The following is a 12,917-nucleotide window of genomic DNA, read 5'->3' as shown; positions in this document are numbered from 1 at the left end:
ATTAGACTATACTGCCTCCTAACAGACACCCCACTTTCCAGGACTGGGACTACTCCTCCACAACACTCCCACGAGGCAGCTGCAGGCTCCTTACCTTGGGCTGCTCTGGTGTGAACCCCTGCCTGACTGGAAGCCAAAGCTGACGATCAGGCTGATTTCTGGAGCCCGAGTGGCTCTAAGCCAGAGAGCAGCCGGTTCAAGTCCCACTCCAGAACTTGTTGGCCACTGAAGGTGTGTTCACACAGTTCACAGTAGGTTCTTAATCAGGCTGCAAAATCCTTCTAGCACTCCACCCCATTCTCCAAGGGCAAGAGAGTGCAGACATGCACAACAACGTGCTGACTTCCTGCTGGGGGTCCTGTTTTTAAAAAGAAATACGGACACCTCCACAGTTTACCTGTCTGTCTGAAACCCCAGCCTCCCGCCTCCCCCCACCCCCCCCACCAGGAAAACCCACCCTGTTAACATCTGGGCCAGAGGGTTTCCTGTCTGATATAAGGGTTGCAGATGAGTGAAGGGCATCTTGAGTAAAGTCCCATCATTAAATCTAACAAAACAACTCCCTGGAAATCAGTCTCGGCCGACACTGCAATAAAACAAGCTAGTGCTCAATTATTCTGCAATTTAGTCTCCTCTCAGGGTCTGTAAGTCTAAATCCTCCTGGAATCCATCAACATGTAACTGACCCACTGCCCATAAAATGGAATGAGTATTGCAGTAAGCTTGGGCACTAAAGGGACAGCAATCAGTGCTTAGACATAATATTGATATGCCTTTTAAACTAATGATCCAAATAAGGTAAGTGAAGTCAGAGCACGGGTAAACACAGCAGATATTATCACCAGAGTCCATTGCTGAAGTGGTTTGTTGGTGATGAATAATTACACTGAAGTTTATTCAGCTTCCATCTTGTCATTTCTCCCGCTTCATTCTGAATCCCGAATGTAAGGGGATTTTCCTCATTGAGTTTTATTGCCCCTCGAGGCGATAGGGGAACCATGGCCTCCTTGACCTTAGTAAAAGCAAGATACTCCAGATGCTGTAGATCTGAAATAAAAACTGAAAGTGCAGGGAAACTGAAGTTTTGAAATGGGGTTGAGGGGAGGAATGCAGTTTTCAGGCATTGTTTTGTTTTTTGGATTCCTCTCAGGCACAGATGCTGCCGAGTTTCTCCGGCAACTTTGTCTCTGTTTCCCTGACCTTGTTTGATTGCCTTGTGGAATTGGAGACGAATTTCCGAGAGGTTTTTGCTCCCCCTTGAAATTGGCCACGGGCCTTTCTTCCTTCTGATCTTTCCTCCTCACGAGCAATCTTCATCTGTGATTTGGGAGCTTGGGCCTGGTGGCCTGTCCCTTCTTTCTCTCGCATGTTTACCTTTTCGTACTGGGAAATTCAGCCCTCCCCACTTAGTGCATTGGTTGGCAGCATTGTGCACTCCCAGGTCAGCTTATCATTCGTCATGGCGGTGATACCTGTGTGCTTATCTACCTCTGATTCCTGTTGCCTTATTTGGACCATTGATTTAAATGGCATATCAATATCATCCCTAAACACTGATTACCACTCCTTTTAGTGCCTGAGGTGTGGAGAAAATAAAGACAAGCAATTACACAGTGCCTTTCATGGCCTCAGGACATCCCAAAGTGTCAGACGGCCGTTGAAGTACTCCTGAAGTGCAGTGGTGGAGGCAATGCCGGAAACACGGCAGCTTTAACCTGCTCCCACCACTCTGATTCATCATTGTTCCTCAACAACAACGACAACTGGCATCTAGATAGCACCTTAAAATGTCCCAAGGTGCTTTACAGGACTGTTGTGGAAGAAAATGTGACACCGAACCATGATAGAAAATATGAGGCCAGATGACCAAAGGCTTGGTTAAAGAGGTCAGCTTTAAGAAAAAGGATGAGATAGGATAGTTTGCTCTTGTCACAGTCAACAAGGGTGTTATCTGTGACATCCATACATACAACGCAAACGTGACCTGCACTCTATTGAAGTTTCAAAGTGGTGGTGAGGGGAGGAATGGCAATAGCAGGCATTGTCTTTTTTTTATTCCTGTCAGGCATTTGGCAGGAATTGAAGCAATAAACTGGGAGCTTTCCTGTGCCGTGGTGGTAATTATTACCTTGCAACGGAGCACCTCCTGTAAAAAGAGCACCTCAGAGCGATCAACCAGGTGAATGCCAAGTAGAGAAAGAAAAAAGGATTTGGAAGTGAGATGTGGTGAACTGAAGACACAAATGGGGTTTGTAAGATGGCTTTCAAAAGCAAGGGTGAGGGGTGGTGTGGTAAAGTGGGGTACCATGCACTTTTAAGAGAATGCAAGAGGACTAACCATGTGACAGTACTGACCAATCAATGTACAGCGCAGGCTTTGGGGCTAACTGTAAGTCTAGAGCTGGAGGTGGTTGTGGGAGCACACAAGGATTTAATCTTCTGCCTTCTGTTATAATAAACAAGCACAGTTTGTTCTTATGTCAGTCTCTCTCTGTTACTGATAGCGAGCGTCAACTAACAAATGTATATGAAGGCGTGCAATTCGAGTTTACTCAACTAGTGAACTCGTAGACTCAAGGCATAAAAGGTGGAATGAAACAAATTGCTGAGGAGTGGAGCCTTCAGGAGTGGAGTCAAGGGTGTGATGAACAAGCAGCATTCCTCTATGGAGAGAAACTCTCCCCCGAGCATTTAAACTGGTATTCACGATCGTATAAATGGAGACCTCTGAGGGTCAAAAGGTAAATGGAATGCTGTGGCTGCAAGGTGTTTAGCTTATTACAGGCATTACATAATATAGGTGTCATTATTTTAAATGATACCAGCTTGGAAACAAAGCAGAAAAGCAACCTAACCCCAGCTGTTCCTGTTGTGTTCAGAACAGGACCACACTAAATAGGACAGGGTAGGAGGCAAGTCTACCCAATACAACAATAGGTTGATCAAAACTATGTGTATTAAAGTGCAAACAAAAGTTATGTCAAATATTTCAATGGGACAAACTTTTATCTTACTTTGTAACCTGAAACTCACAAAATTATAGAATGTTTGCAGCGCAGAGGGAGGCCATTCATCCCGTTGTGTCCATGCCAACCCTCTGCAAGAGCATCTCCCTTGTCCCGCACCTCTGCCTTTTCCCAGAAGCCCTGCAATTTCTTTCTCCTCAGATAATTATCCAATTCTCTTTTGAAAGCCACGATTGAATCCACCTTTGTTGCTCTGTCAGGCAGTGCACTCCAGATCCGGACCACCTATGCTCATTGAGTTTAAAAAAAAAAGCTTTTCCTCATGTCACCATCGCTTCTTTTGCCAATCACTTTAAATCAGTGTCCTCTGGCTCTCCATCTGGCTGCCAGTGGGAACAGTTTCTCCCTATCTACTCCGCCCAGGCCCCTCATGGTTTTGAATGCCTCTATCAAATTTCCCAACCTTCCTTTCTCGAAAGAAAACGACCCCTAGTTCACCCATCTATCCACGTAACTGAGAAAATATATGAGAAACTATTTCCTCTGGTGAAGGAGTGCAGAACAAGGGGGCTTGACCTTAAAAATTAAGAGCCAGGCCATTCGGGGTGATGTCAGGAAGCATTTCTTCACACAAAGGGTAGTGGAAATCCAGAACACTCTGCCCCAAAAGGCTATTGAAGGTGAATACGGAATTTCAAAACTGAAATTGATAGATTATTCTTCGGTAAGGATAATAAGGGTTATAGAAACCAAAGCTGAAAGATGGAGTGCAGCTATAGATCTGCCGCGATCTAATTCAATGGAGGAACAGGCTTGAGGGGCTGAGTGGCCTGCTCCTGGTCTTATGCCCAACCCAATTCACGTTTGTGTCAGGCTTTGCAATCACATGGTATATGGGTCTGTCTGTATCAGCTCCCTTCGCACTAGGCACCTGATAGAAATGGATGAGGTAATCCATCCCACTCATCCCGAAAGACCTGACAGACCCCGTGCCAAAGCATCCAGCTGCATCTGAAGTGATTCCATTATTTTTGCTTTCTCCACTCCTCTGTCCTGGTTGACCATTCCAGGTACCGATGATATAGCGCAGTTTAATTTGTTTTAATTTGAAGGAATATTCTAGATTTACTGTTTACAATCCTGTACCTCTGTGAGGGCCAGTTTCATGTGCCTTCTTTCGAAGATTAAGTCTCCCAAAATACCCTGACAATAAAGCTGCTGCAAAATCATCATCTTTCCACTAAATTCGCTGATGACAAAGCAGTACTATTTTCTTTCTCAGTTTTGGCTGGTTGGAGATTCAACAGCAACAATTTGCATTGATATAGCACCACTAATGTAGTAAAAACGTCCCAAGGTGCATCCCAGGAAAGTTATCAGACAAAACCTCGACACTGAGCTGATATAGGCGGGTCAGATGACCCAAAGCTTGGTCAAGCTGGTTGGTTTCGAGGAGCGTCTTAAGCGGGGAGAGAGAGGCAGAGCGCTTTAAAGACAGATTTGCAGAGCTTAGGGCCTGCAGCTGATAGCAAAACCACCAGTGGTGGCGTGATTAAAATCGGGGATGTGCAAAAGGCTGGAGTCGGTGGAGCGCAGGGATCTCGGAGAGTTGCAGGGCTGAAGGAGGTTACAGCAGACGGGAAAGGTCCTGCACTGCCATTGGTCATCAATGCCGTGATATGCATTAGTCCGTGGCCCATTTCATTATGTCTGAAAATAAAAATTTGCAAAAAATACTTTTCTGTGAAGGTATTGTACCTTTAAGCCCCTCAAGCAGAGTTTTTCACTGCAATAGCCTGAACAGATGATTCTTTAATGTAGATAAATGTATACTGATTCATACTGGAACAGAGAGCAGCAGATGTGTGTACATGATGAAAGGGCATCCATTAGCAGCGGAAGGGAAGGGAGAACATTGGGGTATGATTATTGATCATTCACTTAGAGTGCCAGTCGATGCAAACTTGTTGTCAGCAAAGCTAAATAAATACAAGGCTTCATCTCAAGGGCATCTGACTGCATGGAGAAGGGAGATATACTGGGCTATATGGATTATTGGTGAAACAACATTTAGAATACCACAAGAAAGTCAATGGTATGTTGGCCCCTATTACAAGAGGATTTGATGACTATATACATGTAAAGATGCCTTACTGCAATTATATAGAGCCTTGGTGAGACCACACCTGGCGTATTGTGTGCAATTTTGGTCTCCTTACCTAAGGAAAGGTACACTTGCCATAGAGGGAGTGCAATGAAGGTTTGCTAAATAAATTCCTGGGATGGAAGGATTGTCCGGTGAGGAACGATGAAATAGACTGGGCCTTTATTCTCTGGACCTCATAAGAATGAGAGGTGATCTCATTCAAACATACAAAATTCTTATGGGGCTCGACTGGGTAGATGCCGGAAGGATGCCCCCCTGGCCGGGGGTTCTAGAACCAGGGGACACCGTCTCAGAATAAGGGGCAGGTCGTTTAGGACTCAGATGAGGAGGGATTTCTTCACTCAGGGGGCAGTGAATCTTTGGAATTCTTTGCCCCAGAGGGCTGGGGAAGCTCTCAAGAGAGAGATGGTTAGATTTCTACATATTATAAGCATCAAGGGATATGGAGATAAAGCAGGAACATGGTGTTGAAGTAGGAGACCAGCCATGATATCATTAAATGGCAGGCTTAAAGGACTGAATGGCCTGCTCCTGCTCCTGTTTCTTATGTCCTTATATGCACCTCCAAGTTGTTCACTGTCCTTGACCAGAATGTATTACCATTCCTTCATTGTTGCTCATCTCTTGGATTTCCCAACCTAACTCCTCCATTGTGGGTGCACCATTATCACAAGGACCTCAGAGATTCCATAATCATTGCCAACATCTCAGGATAACTAGGGATGGGCAACGAATGTAACCTTGCTAGTGTTGCTCACTTCCTAAGAATTTTCAAAAACATTTTTAAAATGTATTTTTTCGGGTGACCTGGGTGCTTTATATGGGGGGGGTCTGAGAAATACTCAAAGTTGTAAAGAGAGGCCGACGGATTGAAATTTGCTTTGACCGAGAAAAGGAAGCTTGAAGGAGGATGTGATTCAGGTCTTGGAAAATGCTGAGTAGAATTGACAATGTTATTTGATGTGGAATTTTATGTGTTTTTCAGCTGAGTCTCTCTCTCTCTCTCTCTCCCCCCAACTTCCTCTCTCCCTCTCTCTCCCCCTCTCTTCATGTAGTATCCTTGTTGACTGAGGGTTAGTATTCAGGGCTTAATGTTGCCATGGTAGCAATGGCAGCAATAGTAACAATGGGGCAGCATTGACTCCAAGAACTTACCTTGGCCAGTATGGGGATTAAACCCTTGCCATTGGTGTTATTAAGAACCACGCTCTAACCACCTGAGCTAACTGGCCCTACTTTTCCGTTAAGTGGAAGATACAAACTGATGTAATCAGATTCTTTATGGGATATGGAGCCCTGTTTGCTATTGAGGTTCGGAGGGGTGGTGTTGGGGGGGTTGGGAGGGAAAGGAGAGGAGCAGAGGGGTTAGTGTCATTTGTAGATTCCAGAGACTAAGATTGAACACCAGATATGTGGGATTGAATAAATCCGTTGGGAGGTTTGCTTAGTTTCTTTGTGGATCAGGGATTATTGATAAAAAGCTTCATCACTGGAGATGAAATATAGAAGCAGGGTCCATTATAGGGTAGTTTGAAAATGATGTATGTGAGGATTGGGCTTAAGGAGATAAATTGAGGAGCTCTGTACTTTCTATATTAGCTTGATCCAATTTCCTCTTAACTCAGCATGAGCACTGTCTGCCCTGTGTCGGAAGGCTGTGCGTTCAGGTCACACTCAAGTGCAAGAGCGTATATTCTTCAGTGACACCTCAGTATTGAGGGAGTGCTGCAGTGTTGGGGGTGCTGTCTTTTGGATGGTACATTAAACTAAAGAACTGCCTGCCCTCTCCAGTGCACGTGAACGATCCAGTGGCACTATTTTGAAGAAGGGTAGGAGAGCTCTCCCTGATATTTTTGCTTCCTCTCCTCTTCAAATAATGCCATGAAATCATTTACAACTTTGGTGAGGCAACAGTACCAACAACAACAGCAACTTGCATTTATATAGCATCCTTAATGCAGTAAACCATCACAAGCCGTTTTGCAGGTGTGTAGTCAGCCAAATATTGACACTAAGCCAAAGAAGACATGAGAGCAAATGAGCAAAAGCTTGATTGAAGAGGCAGGTTTTAAGGAAGATCTGAAAAGAGGTCTCTGAATGGTGGGGTGGTGCGGGGGGAGCTTGATCCCAGAGATTTCTGGTTCAGGGGTGAGAGCGTTACCACCAAGCCTTACATATTAAATGCTGGAAATCTGAAACGGAAAATGCTGGAACTATGCAGCACCTAATGTAAGCCAAGGTGATGGTAAAATGTTTCAGACGTAGAGCTTTCATCAAAAATTGAACTTCAGACTTCCCACCACCATTTCACAGTGATTTCTTACACAGACAACAGAGGCGACCTCCTCTGGGTAGATTAAAACCCAGATTCTGGAATGAAAGGCGAATGTGCTAATCGCTTCACCACCCAGTCCCCTCTAAATACTAGCTTCACTGGTGCAAAATGTCTCCTTCGGGGACTGTGAAAACAGTGGCTGTGCCTGCAGAATAATAATAAAATAATGTGCTTTATCTCACTCTCTTGTAAAGTGTTTTATTGCCACAACATTTCCCTCGCTGCCTTTGTGCTCACACAATCGGGAGAGAAGAAAATGAAACAAATTTTAATGAAAGAGAATTAAAGAACAGAAATAAAATCCGATGGATTTACAGATACGTTCAGTAGTTGCAATGTGTGCTAAATAGCCTGACCTTTGAAAGAACCTTGATCTATATATAAAATATATATGGAGATAAAAATGGTCTTTGCAGATTTCCTTTTTCATCCTTCTTACCAGATCTGTGTGTGGATCCAATGGAAGGAATAAAGTCTCATTAAATTTCAATTACTTAAAATGACAGCCATGTGAAGCTGATAAAACCCAATGTTGTGTATAGTTGTCAGTTCCTCGTTTGGGCTCTTCAGACCTATCTGTAATGGTCTTTTTTTTCTCTGTTCTTAGCCTTTTCATATGCAAAGTGGGCCCCATCTTTAGGAAAGTGAAGAATTTAGTGAAGTTAATGAACTTCAAGTCATGTCTTATCGTGACATTTTTTTTTTAAAAAACATGCTTCACCAGAAGTAGCCACGAGATAATATGCATTCAAGCATTTTATTTTTGAGAAGTGTCCTTTTGTATCACAGCTGCTCTTTTTTTTTTCCTGTTTTGTCATATGTTGCGGTCCGTCCCTGTCAGCTACAAAAGTGGGTGGCAGGTTGGGATTGTCCGACCAGGGGTCGTCCCTCAAGCAGGGACATGTCCAATGGAAAGGATTTAGCAGCCCCCTTCCTTAAATTCAGTTTCATGATGAAGGTATTATTCTGGACAATCTAAAAAATCTCACAGTTCCCCAATAATAATGGGAAGATTGGAGTAGCCACTTTATTTAATGACTGGAAACTAAAGGCACGGGTGAACTACTGAGGGTTTTTTTTCACCATGGCAACGGCCCTGCTAGCTGACTGCTGGTTTTAATGAGGTGTTGTTTTCAAAGTGATAAGTTAAAAGATTTGTTCATTTATGCTTTCTCTTCCCTCCAGGTTTACCTCTTGTTTGTTTCTACCCCCACCTCCTCCCCTCATCCCACACTCAGTGAGGATATACATCCTGCCACTGACAATGCTGTGGTGCACAGTTTCCATTATCGATGTATTAATGCCACCGCTGGTGGGAGGGTATAATTACAGTGCCACAATGTAGCAGAAGTAATGCCTGTTATAAAGGTGAACATAGGAATTTTTCATGCCAAGATCTGTCATTCCAGTGCCGCCGCTGGCAGAAAAATATAACTATTGCATGACAAGTCCAAATGGGACAGTTTGCATTATAACAACAACTTCTTGTATTTATATAGCTCCAAAGGGCTTCACAGGGGTCAGACAGAGTTTGACACTGAGCCACACAAAGTGATGTTTAGGACAGATGACCGCAGGTTTGGCCAAACAGGCAGGTTTTAGAGGGCACCTTTAAAGGGAAGAGTCAGGTAGAGATGGGAGGGGGCACGGGGTGGGAGATTAGGAAGGGAATTTCAGAGCTTTGGCAGCTGAGGTTGCAGCCACCCATGGCGGAGCGATCAGGGATGCTCAAGAGGCCAGAATTAGTAGGGCACAGAGATCTCAGAGGGTTGTAGAACTGGAGGCGATCACAGGGGGAGGGAGGGCCGAGGCCACTGTGGAACTTGAGAACAAGGATGAGAATTTTTAAACCAAGGTGTTGCTTGACCAGGAGCCAATTCTTCACCTTGTTGCTCTCTTTTTCCTCTGCCCTTCCCTGACTCCATGATCCTTTTTCTCCCGTATCACTCCCTTTCTCCCTAATCTTCTCTTGATCCCCTATCTTTCACTTCCTACCTTACTATTCCGCATGTGCTGCTTTGCGTCTTCTCTGTGCAGATCCTTCAGTCGCTCTCTATTTCATTTTCCTTCAAGTTTCATTCATTTCCAATCACTTCAGCTTCCTCCATACCCACTCTATCCCAGTGACTTTCTCTTCCCCAGAACGCGCATACTTGTCCTCTTGCCATTCCCTCATTCTTTCACTCTTTTCCCGAAACCTGGCCCTCACCACTGTCGCCAAAGGAAAATGGCAGAGGGAGCCATTAGGAATGAGGTATCCCTTGCTCCCAAAGTTGCCTCATCATCTCTTTTACTCGGTGGTGTATTGTACTCTGGGCTTTGACCCGACTCAATAGGAAGACATTTATCATGCGAACGGTGTTAGCTTGAAGTTCCACTTGTCTTTTCTCTCCAGGACTGTCCACAGCTGCTTGCTGCTGAGAAGGTTCTGGTGCCTGTTGGAGTAGTGAAGCCCATCACCCTGAAGTCGAAAAATCTTCCACAGCCACAATCTGGTCAGCGAGGGTACGAGTGTATCCTGATAATCCACGGAGTGGAGCAGCGAGTTCCGGCCTTGCGATTCAACAGCTCCAGTGTCCAGTGTCAGAACACATCAGTAAGTAGTGCTTGTGGTAATTCCAATCGTTGAGCGCCAGTTGTGGCTCTGAGGCAATACGCTCGCCTCTGAGTCAAAAGGTCCAAGCCCGAGTGCAGAGACCTCAGCACAAAATCTCGGCCGATCTTAGTGGTATTAAGGGAATGCCATCTTTTGGGTGAAATGTTAAACCGAGGCTCCATCTGCCCTCCCAGCTAGGTGGACATAAAAGATCTGCAAACTTCCCTCACCATCGGCAATTAACTGTAAATCGATTTAAGAATGGGCCATTGATAGTTAGTCTTTGTTTTCTTAAAGGGACAGGCCAGCTGGGGCATTGCTGTATGCTGGCAGGAGATTAATGCATTGCGTGTTTAATGACTCCTCTGGTTATAAAGCAATGTGATCTCCTACGCACCATAGGAAATGCCAAGTGAGCTCTCACTGTTAAATATTGTTAAAAAGAGTTTTGAATTGCCTTGAAGTCTAATGTAAAAAGGATTATGCACAAGTCACCTAACCCAGTAACATTTTGACTTGATTCCTTTTTTGTTCCCATCTAAAAACAAGAACAGAAATATTCTGAAAGCGAAAGGATTGTTTTGGAGCCCATTTGCTGTCTACAGAATATTCAAAAGGCTCAAATATCAAATATAACAAAGTGCATTTTTGTTTTTAAATTCTGAACGGCCTGCTAATTACTGCAATTCCAGCTGCCTCTGACATACAGAACACTTAATACAACCTGATTTAAATGCACAATAGAGCTATTCAGGCACAACACAGATGCAGCATTGTACAACAGCACTGTATCACTTTACAAACAAATATTTCCATAGGTAACTCTTAAAGATGCACCGTCTCTGAAAGAGGGGATCCAGTTTTGTCAAAAAGGAATAAAAATACTTACATTTATATAGCGCCACATTTTGTCTCACAAGTTCTTCCCGCAGTTAGTTAGTTACTTGCAACACAGTGACTGTTGATGTGTAGGCAATTTTTGGCAACTGTTATGCATCAGGAACATCCAGAAACAACACCTAGATAAATGAGCACTTAACCACGTTAGCCAGGACTCCTGTTCTTCATTGAATAGTGTTTCCATAAGATGTAGGAGCAGAAGCAGGCCATTCAGCCCATTGAGTCTGCTCCACCATTCAATGAGACCATGGCTAATCTGATAATCCTCAGCTCCACTTTCCTGTCTTTTTCCCATAACCCTTGTGTTGTGACTTGTGAGTCATACTTGCATGCTTGTTCGCGATGACTGAGTTGCTAATTTAGATGGAGTAGTTTTGCAGACACTTCTTAGGTGGAACACATTCTGTTTATTTACAAGATACTCAGCAGATACACCTGTGTTTCTACACCAAGCTCTATCTACATATTTCTGCTGCTCACTTGCAGACTACTGACTTCCAACTAACCACTAGCTAACTACACATTTAGCCTGCGCTACTCCACTATTGGTTACAATAGATCATGTGATCTTCCTTATAACATTCTTCTTAAAGGTATACTACACATTAGATAAAACCATAGTTACCACATCCCTCCCCCTTTACTCAGAAACATATTTTTACATTTACAATTACAATCTTTACAAAATAGGAAATTGTTTACAATGGTAAGTAATTTACAAATTCAGTCTTTCAGGGGTTTCCTTTGGCATGTAAAATGTCTCAGCTCTACCACTTCAGATGCTTTGTTAGGAACCTCATTGTCTTGAGTTGCCTGAACATCAGGTTCCTTGGCAGGCACCGGCAACTCGGTTTCCTCAACTCTTTTAGATACACCAGGCACTTCAGACACATCTGTACTAGGTTGAGTTCTCTCAACAGGAAACATTGACTCGGTCGTGAACACTCGTGGAATCATTTCTTGATGATTTGTCTCTCTCTTCCTCAAATGCTCCACATGTCTCCATATGTCCCAGCCTTCCTTGATTCCTTTCCGCCTTCTCCCGCTAAGTTCGGCATTATTAAGCTCAATCTCATCCTGAGACAGTGTTTTATTAATATTACCGCAGGTGTGACACCTGTTGTTGTGTGAGGGGTGGTCCTATAATGAAAAAGAAAGCGTGCTAGCTTAGTTGCTAAGGAATCTCCAGTTAATTTTTTCATGCCAGACTTGAACGTTTGAACCGCTCTTTCAGCCAGTCCATTTGAGGAAGGGTGGTACGGTGAAGTTTTCACATGAGTGATATTGTTGAGGCTGATAAACTGTTGGAACTCAGCACTCATAAATGCCGTGCCATTTAAAGTGGATACGACCACTTCTGTTAGACCATTCATTCCAAAACTTTGACATAGCTTCTCAATTGTAGCAGAAGACGTTGGTTACTTCACCTCATTTATGTCCATCCATTTTGAGTGAGCATCTACAATGAGCAGAGACATTGTTCCCATGAAAGGTCCCTCATAGCCAATGTATAATCATACCCATAGTCTTCCTGGTCACTCCCAAGGGTATAACGAAGCTGTTGAAAGTAGCTTTTACAATTGCTGACACTGCACACAATTCTTCACTATGCTCTCTATTTCTCCATCCATTCCAGACCACCACAGATAGCTGCAAGCTATAGTCTTCATACGGGATATTCCTGGGTGTGCACTATGTAGTTCAATTAACAATGGCTTTCTTCCCTTTGGAAGAACTATCACTCATGTTCCCCATGACATAATACCATCCTGGCTGGTTATTTCATGTCTTCTGTTAAAGTATGGTTTCATTTTGTCAGATACAGGTTCTTGTGACCAACCAAGGAGCATTTGTTCTTGTAATTGAGATAGGACTGGGTGCCTATTTGTCCAGCCTCTGACCTGTGCAGCACACACCGGTGATGAATCTAAGAAATTTAACAATGACATGAGT

The 12,917-nt window shown here is 43.8% G+C and overlaps 1 protein-coding gene across 4 annotated transcripts in view; it reads left to right on the top strand.

Annotated features, from left to right (window-relative positions):
* The window catches only part of plxna4 (plexin A4), a 675,025-nt gene that overhangs the window by 517,944 nt on the left and 144,164 nt on the right, over positions 1 to 12,917 (top strand). For all 4 annotated transcript variants that reach the window (XM_078553048.1, XM_078553047.1, XM_078553046.1 and 1 more), the window contains exon 10: positions 9,864 to 10,064. In XM_078553048.1, coding sequence (XP_078409174.1) covers positions 9,864 to 10,064 — 201 coding nt within the window. The remainder of the gene's footprint in view (positions 1 to 9,863; positions 10,065 to 12,917) is intronic.

This window comes from Cetorhinus maximus, chromosome 12 (genome assembly GCF_964194155.1).
Source record: "Cetorhinus maximus chromosome 12, sCetMax3.hap1.1, whole genome shotgun sequence".
Classification (NCBI taxonomy): Eukaryota; Metazoa; Chordata; class Chondrichthyes; order Lamniformes; family Cetorhinidae; genus Cetorhinus; species Cetorhinus maximus.
Note: the sequence above shows the minus strand (reverse complement) of the source record. Positions and strands in the feature narration are given on the sequence as shown.